A 16208-nucleotide genomic window follows, 5' to 3' on the forward strand; every position below is an offset into this window, starting at 1 on the left:
GATATAAGGTACTTATTAGGGGCCCGTGTGCATGCTAATAATTGGAAAGTTTTGACAAGTTAACACAGCTCGTACTAGTAACTGATGGTATACGTTTTGGGCCCGAAAGGTGCCACGTCAACTTTCAGAAATTATACATTAATATTAGGTCAAAATAAGAAACAAGCTTTTTTAATCGATTTGAACAGTGGTTTTAACTTAGTCTGGCGGTTAATGCTAAAAATAATCACGTTTACGAGAGTGACTTGGACTTTGGGGCGGACATCGTAGCAAGGCACAGAAGAACGCCGGGAGTTAGAGCTGGCAAAACATCGATAGCTTGGCTAAGTGGCAGCTCACTTCCGGTGTTATCGAAATTCGTTTCGGGATACTTCGGGAAGCAAGTGGATTCGCACAGCCTTCCTCTTGAGAAAATGATCAACCTCAAGCTAATACCAAAAAATACATGGGAAAACAAAAAAGTTGAGAACAGAATAATAAATATAATTCATTTGCATTTTCTTCAATAGTAATAGATCTGCGTATATCTTTCAAAATCAGTTGCAGCATCAGCAATAAACGAAATAATAATAATAAATAAATAAGAATCTTAAAATAAAAACATTAAGAACCTTAACTTAATAATAAAAAAAATCTGAAAAGTTTCCAAGCTCATTTGGAAAGCTCTTCGAAGCATGACAAAGCTGTTTAAAAAGCCCGCCAGGAGCTTCCAAGCAGCTTTGAAGCGCGCTGCAAGCTCGCATTTCCCCTTAAAAGCTGCTGTTAACCCGCAGAGCTTTTCGAAAATGTTAGGCCAATGTTAATTCAAATCGCATGTTGAGTTTATTTTTAAGGAAATCGTTTTCTTTATTTAATCTTTGTATTCTTAGGTCTACTGTAAGTAATCGTTTTAATTAGTAATTTTAATTTCCGCCGTGGATTCCGTTCTGCGCTTCCTCCGCTGTTGCCGCTCACTTCTCCCCATGGCCTCGCCTTAGTTTAGTAATAATATTCATTATAAGATGCGAGTAATCTCAAACACAATAGAGACAGAGACAGAGCGACACACACATTTTGCTTGTATTTAATCATTATTGCTAGGACACAAGTTAACGATTCCCAAATGAATGCTAATAAAAAAATGACGAGGAGTGCCAGCCGGGGAGTGCCTGTGTAGGCCTTTGTCTTCTGGATTTTCTGGGTTGCAGTTAATGCTAGCTTATTTATCTGGCGGATACAATAGATTTACAGATGCACTTCCGTGGGGCTCTTGAGAACTCTTGGGCAAATAAGTTGGCTAAACCTGCTGTATTGGCTGACACAATTCGCTCCAATCACCTCCGAATTTTTGGCAAACTACGAGTACGTCTAGTATTTTATTCTTAGCTTCACCTACAAATTATATGTATAGAATATAATCTGCATACATAGGCATATCTGTATGTATTTCTTTAGGCATATTTAGTATTTAAAACTCTTTGTAACATTTAATAAAGTTAAACATTGATTGCTCTTGCGTTGTGACAATAAGTTACTATATAATCATATAATCAATCTGTCGTATGTATACATATAGTTCACTTCTATAAATATATCTCTTACATCCGCGGTTGCTCATAATCATTTCGCCCACTGCGGCCCACCTTCGCATGCCTCGTGTTGATTATCCTTGACTATGTTTAATAATAAAAAAATTGTCTAGTTTTGTTTTACACACGTCTCCTTTTCTCCTTTTATTTTTCCTTCGTCGTCCAGCGACATTTTCCAGGCCAAAATAAGGGAAGGGCTTTTCTTGCAAGGTGTTTTTCAATGTTCGCCTCCCTCCTCCGTAATATTGGAAAGTTTTCTGTTTTGAGTGCTAAGAAGGCGCAATCTCGAGCACGAAGACTGAGTAATTCCAGTATTTTGTTATGTACATTCCGAATATTATTATGATGACGAGGCTTTGGCCTATGTTATGTGTGTACTCTATAAGCAATAACAACACCGAGACTTATATGAAGGAAAACTGCGTCGACTCGAGAGCTTGCTGACCTCTTCAATTCGAATTTCCGTTCTTGGTTTCGGGTAACTTTACTCGGGCGGGGAAAGTTTCCAAAGTCAATCTGGGGGCTTCGAAATCACCAAAGATGTGGTGTTAGAATAACGTTTTAAAATCCCTGAAAAGGGGGTCCTGAATTGGGTGCTGGCCAGCAAAACAAAACACTATTCTGGTCAGGTTTCCTCAAAATAAATACTCCAGTGTTAAATTAGTGAAATAATAGAGTTATTTAACAACAACAAATGTATCTACTGGAATATTTTCAGTGATTTCGAATCCCCCAAACCTGCCCCCAAATACTTGCTTTCATTGGATGGCCCTGCGTTGCCCCAAAACAGCGAAATAGAACTGATGAGATCCTCAAGTTCTCGCGTTTTAGCGCTACGTAATATTACTTTAATTGTGGCTTCGGATTTCGGATCTCGGGGTTGGCTGCTCGAACTAGGGGCTGGCTGACCTGCTGGGCTGGGCAAGCAGCAAGCCCAGTTCAAAAATAGTTGATTTTCCACTTTGTTTCATTGCAGCTGGGCGACAAATCGTTTGCTCGTTTCGCTTAGCCTAGGGATTTTATTTTCATTTTCCATTTAGCTCTGTGGGGTTCCTCGTTCTACTTTAGGTACATGGTACATTTGTCAACTCTCTTGGATTTCGATTGCACTTGCTGGTTGGGTCAATGGGCTTAGAAATTGCAATGGCAAGTGTTGGAGTGAAAGTGAAAAATGGAACGGCGAGCTAGATCGAAAGCACCTGAGGGTTTCCACATCCTAATCGAGTGGGATTCTTCTGCTCTGTAGATAAATAGTCTGTGGGCTTGTATCTTAGTGTCTTCATTGGTGGTTTCTTCTTCCATGCGGTGGTTGGTTCACACATCTACACAACATCCAAAAAATGAGGAGTAACTAGGTCCTAGGTAAATAGTTAAGTCGCCTTTCCGTTTCCTTCGATTTGCGCTAGTTATTCACTAATTTATCAATTCCTGAATATACAATATATTGATTTAATTTAATGTTTTGTTATAAAGTGATTACATAGAGTTGTATTTTGCCTTTAAATTGGTGGTGGAACCTGTGGGAAGAGCGGAGAGAGTTTTTATTTAGCTTTTCATTTGTTTTTGGCAAGAACCAGGAGAGATTTCAAGTCTTGGCAACACTTTTAAAAAAACTTTAAAAAAATTCAAAATACAAATTAATTAATACAAAAAATAATCAATAATTTTATTAAATTGAATTCGAAATTCTTAAAAATATAAAAATGTATATTCCCAATATTATAAGACAATATGTCAAAAAGCCCCAAAGCTATAATTTGTTTCACATTATTTCCCATTAATTATCCGATCGTTCCTATGACAGCTATATAGTCGTCCGATTTTGATAAAATTTAATTCGAAATTCAGAACTAATTTAAGAATATGATGTCCAAGCTTAGAAAGGTGTATGTTAAAAAACACCAAGGATATAATTTTTTTAAAATTTTTTCCCCGATAGTTAGGAGCTATAAGATATAGTTGTCCGATCCGGCTGGTTCCGACTTATATACTACCTGCAATAGAAAGAAGACTTTTGGGAAAGTTTCAGCCCGATAGCTTCAAAACTGAGAGACTAGTTTGCGTAGAAACGGACGGACAGACGGACGGACAGACGGACGGACAGACGGACATGGCTAGATCGACTCGTCTTGTGACGCTGAACAAGAATCGTCTCCTTCACTGCGTTGCAAACTTCTGACTGACATCATTATACCCTCTGCAAGGGTATAAAGATACAATTCATTGGGTGCATAATTTATGGATTAACCCCCTAATTGCTGCACTCTAAGTCAAAATATAAAGTGCAAAATTCGAATTAATAGCTTAAGTTCACCCCAGTTATGTTGCAGGCGTATTTATGCATTAAGCCCCCGATTGCTGGCCCAAAGTCTAGGAAGCCATCTTCCTGCAGACATTAATCTGCCAGAAGCTGGGCTCGCTCCGCCCAAAAGGACACTTGGCAATTTCGGGCCATTAATTTGCCCTGCATGATTATGGTGCTTAGCGAGGACAAGCCGCTGCCCACATTTGCCAGCCAAATGGCCGCAGGTAATCGGCGTCGGCCAAACGCAGTTCAGTTGCCATTGCCAATTGCATTTTGATTTTCTATAATTAGTTTCCGGGCGCCGGCCGAGTGGGCTCTCTGGGTGCGGAAGCGGAAGCGGAAATGGAATGCAAACTAACACGCGTTTCAATTAGGAGCCACGCCCACCGCCCGCATTAAATTGGCCTTACCGAGCGGCGAGGGGGCGTGGCCAGTGGACAAGCCATTAAAGCACGGGCCATCTCCTTGGACGTGGCATTGGCATTGGCATTGTCACTGGCATTGATGCAGCTGCTGCAGCAGAATATTACTCACACGCCACGTGGGCCGCAGGGGCGTGGGGCGCGGGGCGCGGGGCGGGGAAGCTGCTTGCTGTGGCGGCCTTGCCCCGTCCTTGGCCCCCATTTCGCCCGGCCAGCGCCACCCCCGCGTCCTTGGGCCGGGCTGCCTTTCATCCGAACGCTCGTGCTGCGTGCTTCTTATGTTTGTGTTTAGCTGCCCGGCACTGGGAGTGTTTAAAATGCACACGGCCCATTGACAAATGTCAAAAATAAAATGCAGGAACTGCAGAAAACGCACTGGAAAATGCGGCAGAGCCGGGGTCCCACTCTCGGGCACTTCAAGCACCTGCAATTAACGGACCCCTTCAGAAAGGGGTTCCAAATAAATTACGAACTGGGGTGAAGGCGATTTAAGCTGCATTTCCAGCAGCTCTCCATCGGAAATAGGGCTGGGAATTCATAAACAAATTAATCAAAAATTGCAAATAAGTAAAGGTGTCTTTCTTTGGGTATTTAAAGTTTCTTTGTGAGCCACAAACTAGTTCAAATTAAATAAATATACCAATGAAATTGTGAAAAATAGGCAAAGTCAGTTTGATTTGCATTAAGCCTTAAGACTTAAAATTAAATATATACCAATAAGTAAACAAAATATATCAAATAATAATTTAAATGATTTAAAAATAGCGCAAAGACACAAGATTTGTTTAGATAATACAACATAACAGCAAGTGCTCTCAAGGACGAGTGTAAATCACTAAACGGCTAATTCAACGACCTAAAAAATAAATTCAACGAAGGGTAAATTAAGCAAGATACGGGCGCCACTCACTTTGGTTGATTGCTCCTTTTTGACCGCTCGGGAATTATTTCATTTTTCGGGGAAGGGCTTCGAGTTGCGCTGTCTTGCTGTCGTCCGGTTTCCATTGTCCTTCTTCTCAAACACTCCTGTTAAATGTTGTTTGCAATTATCCTTGCACGGGGTGGCAATTTTTAAGTCGTAATTGTGGGCGCTGGGGTTGTGGGCGTGGGGGTGGGTGTGGGCGTGGCACATGGCGCAGGTGTTAGCCGAAATTGCTGGCAATCAAAATGGTCGCGCTGCGCTGTACCGGTGCTTTCCCCTCTGTTTTTCCGCTTAACCAACTCTATTTTTCTGTTCCCGCATTTCTCCTCATCTTAAACTCTGCTCGCCAGCGCGCTCTTTTGTGTTTGCAACTGCAGTTTTCGTTTTCGAAGTTTTCTATTTTCTCTTTTTGTTTTTTGTGTAATTTTTGCTTATTTTTCTGTTTTCTGTTTTCTGTTTTCTGTTTCTGCACCCCGCCCACCATTCCTTGCCATTTTCGTGTGAACTCCTCCTTTTTTCGTGTGGTTTTGTGGTTTGTTTGTTTGCTTCATGCGGCAGCCGCGAAAAGCAATTTCCCGGCGGAAAATCGGCAGGGGGGTGGGGGTTGGGTGGCAAACACACGGAATGTTAATAAAGGTCCAGTGCAGTTCGAGTGGCGGCGTATCCGGGCGTCTGTTTGCATTGCCCAGTGTCCACGTCCACGCAATCCATCCGTACGTCCAGCCATCATCCTGCCGCGAGCCGCAAATGCCAGAGATTCCAGCAGTCCGCGGCTCGTCCACCCCTCCACCCCTGCACTCACCCCCAGGTCCTGCGTGTCCTTGCGCCGCTTATGTCTGCACGGGCACATTGCTGTCCGCCTCCTGCAGCACGGGCGCGGTCCAGACGCCGCTGCCGCTGCGCGTCTTCCGCTGCTGCACGATGCCGTCCATGATGTCCAGCTGCAAGTTGTGCACGCTGCCGCGGTGGTCGGTCAGCGGCGGCCCGGCGATCACGCTGCCCCGGCGACTGCCACTGCAAAAAGTGTTGAAATATGATTTGGGAACTTTTCATTTGGCGAACAGGATTTGTAGAATGTATATTTTATTTGAGCCTGTTTAAATTATGAAAAAGCGCCCAGCTTAGATTACATTTTTGTTAGAATCCGACCATTCCTTAAAAAGTTATAAGCAAATAAAAAATAAATGCCCAAAACAACAAGGTATTTTGGCTATCATTTGGCGAAGTAAGGTCGGAGCATGGAATGCCATACCTTGCTGAGCTCGCAACTTAATTCCCTATTGATTGGCATTGAATTTGGACGATTTTTGAAAAAAAAACGTAACGAAAAATTAGAAAATGCTAAAATAGATCGTTAGTCCTTCTGGAAACTATATATTTTAGAAATAGGTCAAAAATTAGTATTTGTAAAAATGATAGGGATCGCTAGCCTAGAGTGTATTTGCTTTCAACTGTGCGCCTCGTTTTTACGAAGTTGCGACTAAAAAACCGCAAAAAACAGGGCTGAGGCCTTAGTTTTGTTCACCTCATCGTTGGGTGCCCAGACAGCAACAAAACAGCGAAACCATTCGACATTTCAGCCAGAGTTGTTCCAATTGGTACCTCACTGCCGGCCCAGCCCCACGTCCATGTGCGGCGATAGTAAGTGGTTGATGGGTCTGCGGTTATCACTTTAGCATAAATTATACGCCCTGTTGTCCCGCCCGAGGCCGCTCATCGCCGGCCGCCGACTTGGGCTCGCAAAGTGCGCTGCCACACGGGAAATTGGCCCATGGAGCTGGCCTGGCCAACAAGGATGGAATGCAATTTAAAGGGTCAGAATGTCACTTGGCTGGAATATCGGACCGAATTAAATGAAATTTAATTTTAAAGATATTTTTCAAATTTGTCATAGACTTAAAAAGGTGTTAAAAAACTAGGGGTATCTTATAAATTCCTTTTAACCCAGTGCTGCAATACCTATTTCTCATTTAATTCACCTCTACGTTAGGTAGCACAGCTTCTAGCTTCTAGTTTTATGATAAGTATACCAAATGAAATAGTCTTCAAATCAGCCCCGGGAAGTGTCCCTAGCCTGAGATTTTATTGCATCTCCCATTGATTGCTGGACTCATTACTCGGCCTCATCATTTGGCAATGACCGGTCGCAGTTTATGACAATCTCATTGCGCCCCTGGTCATTCCCGCCCGGCCACGCCCACTTCCGTCGCCGCCCCGCCCCGGCCCATTAGGGTATCAAAATGTTGCTGTGCCAGCACAAAAGCTTGAAAACAGCCGGCGGGGCAATTCAATTAGGCCCGGTACATAGAGTCGCAGACGGGAGAAGGGCGGGAGCTACCCAGGCAGGGACGTGTGCACAGAGAAAAAATATTTATAAAACCCTGGAGATTCCTAAAAAACAATTTAATCCAGGACCCCTTCAATTTTACTTCAGTAGATATGAAGAACAAAATATAGGACAAGAAAGACATATTTTATGTAATGGGTGACCTCATTACACTATACAAATAATAAAAAATATTAAGTAAGTACAAACTTTTTGTGGGTACAAACAAAACGATTTTGAATTTGAAACAGGGATGGTTAGGCTAAGGCTCTTAATCAAAATAAGAAAATTTTAATCTCTGGGGTCCCCTTTTTGATATTCAAAACTGTTTCGAAAGTCCTATAACTCGCTATCACTCTTGTTTCAGTGTAGTGATTAACAGAGGTCCTGCGGTCGTGTGTCCTCCTGCGCGGAACCTTCCCACTTCCGCCGCCTAATGGCAAATGGCAAATGGAGAATGGGAAATGGGAACGGTGACTCGGGGCAAGTGGTTCTCACCTGAAGGATACTCCGGAAATGGACTCGCGGCGGTTGCGGCCGAAGAGCGTGGGCGGCACCGCCGAGATGGTCACCACCGAGTGGCGGCGTCCGCCGGCCGAGGGATTGGCCTTCTGCGAGAGCGTGGCCAGGAACTCGACCTCCTTGGGACTCAGCCCGCCGGTCTCGCCGCCCACCTCGGACAGGCGGCGCACCTGGCTGGCGGTGATGCCCTCGGTGATCTGGAGCGAGGGCAGCGAGTGCTTGCGCCGCTGCTGCATGTCGGGGAAGGGGCAGAGCAGGTAGGGGTTCACCGGCGAGTCCGGCTCGGAGTCGTCGCTATTGGAGCGCCGGGTGCCGGCGGCGGTGGGGTCGCAGCCCCCGGCCGCCCCCTCGAGCTCGTCGCCGTCCTCGGCGGTGTGCGACTCCTCCACCACGATCAGCGGCTCCTGGGTGCTCAGGTTGAAGACGGGCGTGAACGAGGAGCGACGCATGGTTCTGCAATGGTAGGGTGCCAAATATATTATAATTAATTGAATTCCCTTGTTGAAAAGAGGCACATTAAATGCCAATCGGTGAATAAATATTTTTAAACTCAAACTTAAGCCTTTTTTGCGGTTATGGAATACATTCCACACTATTTTTGCCGCTCTTCCCACAGTCCCACTTTGTTTGCGGGGATTATAGAATATTTCCGTGTATTTTAAAGTGTTTGCCCCGCATTCCATTCGGGTTTGTTTGAGAGCAGCTTGAAGGCGGCGAAGTGCTGTTGACACTTTGCGGTCACTGTGCACAGGCGGCCAGTGTTCAGCAATCAAATTCGGTTAGCAAAAATTTAAATCAACTGCAAAGTTTCGCCGCAGCCGAGCTTGATTTCTGCGGCCCAGCTCCTGTTTGCCTTGACTGTCGGCTTGCCGAGCGGATCGGAAGATGGGCAAATAATAAAAACCCCGGGAAGTGCCAGGCAAACACCGAATCAATTTGTCGCTCCATGAGGCTCGGGGGATTACTGAAAGGCCCGCGACGGCGGGCCAGTAGTTATGAATTGTGGCTTTGCATATGGAAAACACTCGCCCCGAAACGACAGCCACGGCACGCGGATAATCAGGTTAAATCCACTTGTGTCGGTCCTGGCCAACATAATCCCTGCGGTTTTCGTTTTGAATCGAATAAATCGAGCGCTTACAACTGTTTAAATTCATAAAGCTGCCCGTTGTTATATCGATTAAAAGCAGTGCCAACACTAGCTTTATGGCCAGAGAAGGGTTGAGGATTAGTGGTTGTCCGAGGCATTTAACAGGAAGGCAATCTAAATGACTTTGAAGTGAAATTTGACCAAGTAAAGATTGGGAATAAGCTAGAGAAAGGCGGTACTTTGGTCTGAAATCGTACTGCCTTTGTTGCCCAAAAAGCTTGGTTTTTTGGCAACCATTTGGCGGAGTAAGGATAGCCTTGCCTCATTGAGCTCGTAACTATAATTTCGCTTCGTTTGGCATTCAAACCTGGAAACTTTAATTTTTGATCCATTTCCGCAAGAAAAATGAAGATGCAACTTTAAAAATGAAAACAATGGTCGAAAAATAAATTTATCGGACAACGATGGGTATCGTTAGCCTAGATTGCAAGCCAAGTTATGACTAAAAAACCTTAAAACCTTAAATTCGTTTTGACCAAATTTCTCCTACTTACTTTTTGATGCAACAACATTTTTTTTGGAAATCATTTTGCAAAAAAAAAAAAGAACGAAATAAGGAAAAATGTGATACCTTGTTGAGCATGTCACTAAATTCCCAATAGATTGGCGTTGGAAACCGGAAAAATTAATTTTAGACCAATGTTATAAGAGGTATATTATAATAAGTCCAAGTATTTAGTGAGAAAGTAGGTACTTTATAATTCATTATTTATCGAAACCAGAGAAAGTGGTTTCACCTTAAGAAAGCCCCTCGTAAAAACGTGCAATTTTGTGGCACAAACCGTTCCCCACAGCCCCTATCCGAAGCCCAATACATTGTGCCCCTTCACGCCCACACCTACTCGCCCTTTAATTAGCCCTTGTGCATTATAATTACGTTGCAGTGTTGCGAGGCGCACCGGAAATTGCGTGGGCGGTGGGACAAAGCGAGGATTTGCCCAGGGGGGCGTGGCCGGGGCGGGGAATTCCCAGAACGAAAGCGAAACAGGGCGGGCTTCGCAAAAAATGTGTCAATTAATTGAATGGGACTCGAATTGGAGGCTGTGAGTAGGGAAAGCCGGAAAATCATTAAGTATAAATAAACCCTTTCTAGGTCGCGAACAATGGGCGGCGAAAAAGAATAAAGTAAATTAAATGAAAATACCTCTCGGCGGGGGGACATTGCGCATACGCCGCTTCGGCCGAAAGCCGATGCGAAATGCGGCGAAGATCTAAATGAAATTGTGATTAGGCACTAGGGCCACCAGGATCACAAAGGGGAATAGGTTTCGTGTGGGGGCACCAAGGAGGCGGCTCGATTCGAGGACTCCAGGAGCAGAGATGAGACCTGACGAGCCGGAGTCTGAAAGCTAAAAAATGGCCCGACTCTGGCTCTGCTTTCCCTGGATTCACGGTAGTCACAGTTGCTAATTCATCAGGCTTGAAAGACAAATGTGTTCGCTATTTGGGAAATGGAAATGGAAATAACCTCGGAACAAGGAAGGGGTAAGAAAGGGCTACATTTTGTACATTTTACAAATAATTTGGCTATAAACTAACATTAGGTACACTCAATCAATTGACCAGTGTTTTTTATTTTCCGCTTAACTCTTAAAAATGCTCCTACATGATATTTTCAAATGTGTTCCATGTGCGAGTCTTTCGGCCTTGGCATCTTCCCTAATGGAATTCAGCCGACTGCTGTGGCGCCAAAAAGCTGACAGAAAAATAGAAAACACCCTGAGGCGTGTGGGCGTGACTTTGGCCAATGCCAATGCCACTGCCAATGCCACTGCCAATGCCAGAATGCCAATAATGAGCGTCTATTAATAGCGAGCGGCAACGATTTGATTCGAATGCGGATCGAATGCGGGCATAACCTTTGACCCTGCCCCCTCCTCCCCACGAGCAGCATGTAATTAGCAAAAGAGCCAACACACACACGTACGCCTTTAAGCCGGGCCAACAACAAAAGGAATTTCCAGCTAACACACTCCGGGGAAGGGAAGAGATTACCTCATTTAAATTTCCCTTTTGGCGCGCTCGTGATGAAAATGAAAATTGGCAGGCGTCTCTTTCTCAGCCCTCTCTCTCCAACGCCAAGCAGCCGTCTCTTTTTCGCGGGCAAGAGAGAGAGACGGCTATAGGCTGAGGCTGTGCCAAAAATTCAAATCGCTTTTTTCCCTGCTAAGTACTCATCGTGTGAGCTGACAGATAGACCCACGAGGGACTGATGAGGCAGGGAAAAGTCGGGGAAAAGCGGGTCCGGGAAATCGAGAGAAGTTCCGCTGACTACAGGAACTACAATGGGACGGAAGGCAAGGCAATCGAGTGGCTCAATTATAATGCACACCCCCTTCGGTCCCCTCGAATTGATTCGAGGCAGCAAGGTCGGGGAATCGGTTTTCGGGGGATGCTCGCTGTTCGGGAACTTTAATGCGATTAGCCCAGTTAAGGGTCGGCGTTTTATTACTACCCTGGAAAACCACTAATTAGGGATGCGAAATTCGAAGGGCTTCATTGGAAATAAGTATAAAGCACAGATCATGATATGAACGCATTTAAGAAATGGTATCCTATGAAGTAATTCGTATGATGTAAATATATAACATAGTTTTTGGTATATACTGAACCACACGCTACAGCTTTCAGTATATACCATTTGGTATATACCTATTCATCTGTTCTGGCTTTCAGTATATACCTATACATTCATTGTAGTTTTTAGTACATACCTAGACCAAGAACATTTCTTTAATACAAACTGTTCCACTTTAACCATTTCTCTACCACAGGGCCACCGGGGAAGAATTTATTTAACGGAAACATTATGCATTTAAATAATGTTAAAATTGCGAACAATACACCACAGGGAGGGGTCCCGAAAAAAACAAAAAATTAAGAATTCCGAAAACAGAGGCTGATTCCAATGCGAGTTTCCCGCGGGGCCATCGACAATTTTGCGCGGCGTGTGTTCGATTGGTTTGATTTTTGTATTTCTCATTCACTTTTCGGTGTTGGGGGAAAAGTGGGCAGTCAATTTGAGTAGCACTCAAACATTTAAATGTGATTCATCGGCAGGAAGCGGCCAGCAGCCTCGCACGCAAAACGCAATCAACTTCAAAATGGTTTAATTAGAACAGAGCCTGGCCAAAACGAGCCAAGCCGAGCCAAACTGAAGAGAACATTATTCAAAGCGTGACCCTTGAACGCGACACCCCGCGGACCCAGGACTCACAGATAGGCGATACGGTCAATCAAGCACAAGCACCCAAATCAGGACCCAATCCCCAGGCGATGGGCTCGACCTCCAACTTGGTACACTCCGGAAAAATAACCAAACTATGCATATTTAACCTTTTTAAGCGTATTTTTCAACTTATTTAAGAAAACAAGTTCCTAAATTAGTTAAAGCGAGAAGTACACTTTACGAAGAAAGATATAGAAGATATCTTATTCCTACGTATTTCATTATGTTTAAGGACTGTTTTTTAACTAAAAATGTAAAATATTATATTTAATTATATAATGAATTAGTTCATTAACTTGAAGATGATAAAACTGAATCCTGTTTTTTTCTTTCCTTAAGTCCAAATTACTTTCTGGATGAAGTCTGAAGAGGTATTCCCCTTTTTCAGTGTACCAACCCCCAAGTTTGTCTATGTTTACTCGGCCGCCCATTTAAGTCGGCCTGCGAAAAGCGTATTTCAATTTAAATTTGTTTTTATTACATTTAAGCGGATTTCCAATGGACCAAACGAATACAAAAAATAATTACTGTGACAAATATTTACGAACTGCAGGGTTTAAAACCCATTTGAATGGTCGGACTGTAGCTAGATTACATTTGTTCTGAAATGTGAGCAGTCAGCTTGAAAATGGGGCCACAATGTGTAGGCAATTAATTATTAAAATAAATACGAGACGAAAGCTTGAAAATAAAATAAGTAATTAGGCCACCAGCAAAAAGTTTTTAATAGATTGCATTTATTGTGATAATAAACTTCTGCCTTTTGCAATCTTCCTGAATGGAAAACAAAAAATGAATATGCAAAATTAATTCACTCACAAGAACAAGCCAACAGGTTGTCTAAATATTGTTTGATATTTAAAATTCGAGTGCTTGTGTGCTCTCCAAATAAATAATAAATATTCCATTGCCCAATTATTCCGAGTCGCTGGTTCTGACTGACGACATGTAATAATTGTTGTCAATCGGTAACATTTTGTATAAATATGTGGTTAGACGGAAAGTGCTGCTTATAAATACGAGTATATTCGGCATGTTTCCCGCAAATCACCACGATGAATGGCCGTTGTTTCATTGATTAAGACAGATGGCCGAGAGTCTTTGGCCACCGAAAGCAAATAAGTGGCCAGGAATGTCAACGAGAAAAATGTTTGGCACTGGCAATATAAACAGGGGTATGCTTTACTGCCGCTGGCCGTAAATCCAAATTGAATGACAAGGCTTGAGCTCAAGGGTCAATAGTTCAGGGGTCACCAAACCCGTAACAGGTGCCAATAATTTATTTTCACTCCAGAATGATGGACTTGTTGCGCCAGAATTTCCCTGGAAGGGAAGGGAAATTCTCAGAAAATCTGGTTCCTAAGAAAAGTATTTCAAATATATTTATCCACATTTGATGCATTTTTTACTTTAACGCTAAGACTGTGGACTGCCTTGTTTACTTACTTATATTTTATATTTTATTTATATTTTTTTCTTTGAAAGGATCCTTTTTCGCAGTGCCTCTCCTCTCTGGAAATGATAAATTGAGCTCTTCAAATTTCATATCTTCATCTAACGCAGACCCAAAACAATTTGCTGACGGCAACACGGGGGCGTGGGGAACATTCCACGGCAGTGACATTGGAACTGCGTCAGGGAGAAGGAAAAGCGGAAGTGGCAACTCCATAAGACGTTTTCCCATTTTCCGCCCTTTGTCCTGCTAATAAATGACGGCGCAATGATTTTGCGTGATTGTCGGCACGTGATGGCGGTGCAAACGACTCCCGAAGAGTGTGGAAATCATAAATGCGGAATGAAAATTTCCAGCCAACGGCTAAAGTATTTTCCTCATACTTGCCCCCGGCTCAAGCTTTTCCCCGGCTGCGAATGAGGAGCAAATTTATTGATTTCAATTGCAGGCAGCAAAGTCAACGGGCGACAAAATGTCAAATGTTTTTCGAATGTGAACTGGAGTAGAAAGTATAAAAACAAGATGGCGAAGGAAGTTAGAACTCGCTGACGACAAATTAATACTCTTCATTAAAATGTTGAAATACCTAAATAAATTTAAGAATGTATTTTCATAACACTTTAAAATTTGAAGAATTTCTTTCACGTCAAAATACCTACTGCAGCAAATTACTTTGGAAGCACCATGTAGATAAACTTTCTTATTTTAATTTGTTAAGTTTAATAAATCAATGATAGCCTATTAAAATTTTAAAAATTTATTTGCATAACTGCTGCATTTAATCAAAATATTTTAAATCATTTTAAAGAAAACAAAGTACCAAATTTAAAATGTTTTGTCTGAAATAAAGGGTATTTTGTTGCTCATATCTCTATTAGTTTTAGAAAAAAATTAGTAAATGTAAATATAAAATGTAATTTACTTTTAATAAAGTCACTAGCTCTGTAAGATATTGAATAATACTTGGAAATTGAATCACTCAGAAGGGCCGACCTCCATGTGACACCCATCAGCCAGGGAGCCCTCCGCAGCACCCAAAGGACTCACCAGCCCCGACCGGAAGTGCAGGACTTTAAAAGGGTCAAAATGGGTTCCCGGACACTTCCGGTGGGAGCGGAAGGAGGCGGAGGGCCAGCTTATGGCGGCATGATTGAACTCGAGCCGCACGGCACCCAAACGAATGACGAAGTCGCCGGGACTGAGTATTTAATCACGGATTAGTCGAGAAAGTTTCTGCCTCCGCAGGACCTCCGCCGTAATGAGTTCTGAGCCCAGGACTCTCGAGGCTTTACAGCGGGTTTGACAGGAGACGTTGAGGATAACAAAACAAGTTTTTGAGAGCCGAAAGTTTTTCGTTTATCTCGCGCTCGTTTCCCAACGCCTGCAGTTCTGGCCTGGCCGCCCTCAATTATTATGCCGAAATTGGAAAACTGCAGAGGCGCCATCCAGAATTTCTTTGTTTGATTTCCCCAGCCCCGCCCCCGAAACTATTTCACATCAATTTCAATTACTCTGCTGGCAAATGGAAATTTAATTGGGTTTTTCTGTAGATGATTTGGAGATTTCAGCCGAGAATCCTTGGGAGAACGCCAGTCGAAAAATAATGCTAGAGTGAAAGTGAACAATGCAGATTGAATTGAAAATTCCCGCTTTCATCTAGTAGTAAATTATCATTTGATGATGATTACACTTATTAGATAAGCAGGATCCCTTTACCTTATGCGTTACCTTATGCCTCTCGTTTTCCACCGCCGCTGCCATCCCACTTTCCATTTCATTTCATTTCACTGGGCTTGGGGGCTTTCCCTTTTTATGGCCCATTGTCAATTTACAATTTGGCTATGACATTGTCCTCATTTGAGTAAATCAAATGGTTGTCGTAAATGTCTGGCGTCTTCTTTATGGCCCCATATAAATCCTATTTTGTTTATCTTAATTCACTCAATGCTGCGTTCTTCTTCCCTGGGCCACAAATCGATAAAGTTGTGCCTTACTTGAATTTTCCATTAATTCCAGCTCATCAAAACAAATTCTGCTCCGGGTTTTCCCTACGTTATCGATTTTTCTCTTTCATTTTTTGCTGTATATTTTTGGGCGATGTGTAACCCGCGGGAGCCTAAGCCCGGTCCAGAATGTGGGTGTATATAAAGCCTGGTACATTGATATGCTCAAAGTGGATATTAATTTCAATTTGAATTGAAAAACTCAATTGAAAGTGTGCCATGGAGCGGCGAGAAGAGAAGAAAAGGCGGCTTTGGAGGTGGAAAAGTGTTTGCTCGGGTCTCCTTTTAATCTGAGTGACTTTCGAGAG

At 43.0% G+C, this 16208-nt stretch overlaps 1 protein-coding gene across 2 annotated transcripts in view; it reads right to left on the reverse strand.

Annotated features, from left to right (window-relative positions):
- Positions 1-821: 821 nt before the first annotated feature.
- LOC108023632 (uncharacterized) overlaps positions 822-16208 on the reverse strand; it is a 51170-nt gene continuing 35783 nt past the window's right edge. For both annotated transcript variants that reach the window (XM_017093246.3, XM_017093245.3), the window contains exons 2-4: positions 8042-8518; positions 5206-6231; positions 822-3085 (exon numbers count right to left, since the gene is read on the reverse strand). In XM_017093246.3, the coding sequence (XP_016948735.1) occupies positions 6048-6231; positions 8042-8514 (657 nt within the window). In that variant the 5' untranslated portion in view covers positions 8515-8518 and the 3' untranslated portion in view covers positions 822-3085; positions 5206-6047. The remainder of the gene's footprint in view (positions 3086-5205; positions 6232-8041; positions 8519-16208) is intronic.

This window comes from Drosophila biarmipes, chromosome X, assembly GCF_025231255.1.
Source record: "Drosophila biarmipes strain raj3 chromosome X, RU_DBia_V1.1, whole genome shotgun sequence".
NCBI lineage: Eukaryota > Metazoa > Arthropoda > Insecta > Diptera > Drosophilidae > Drosophila > Drosophila biarmipes.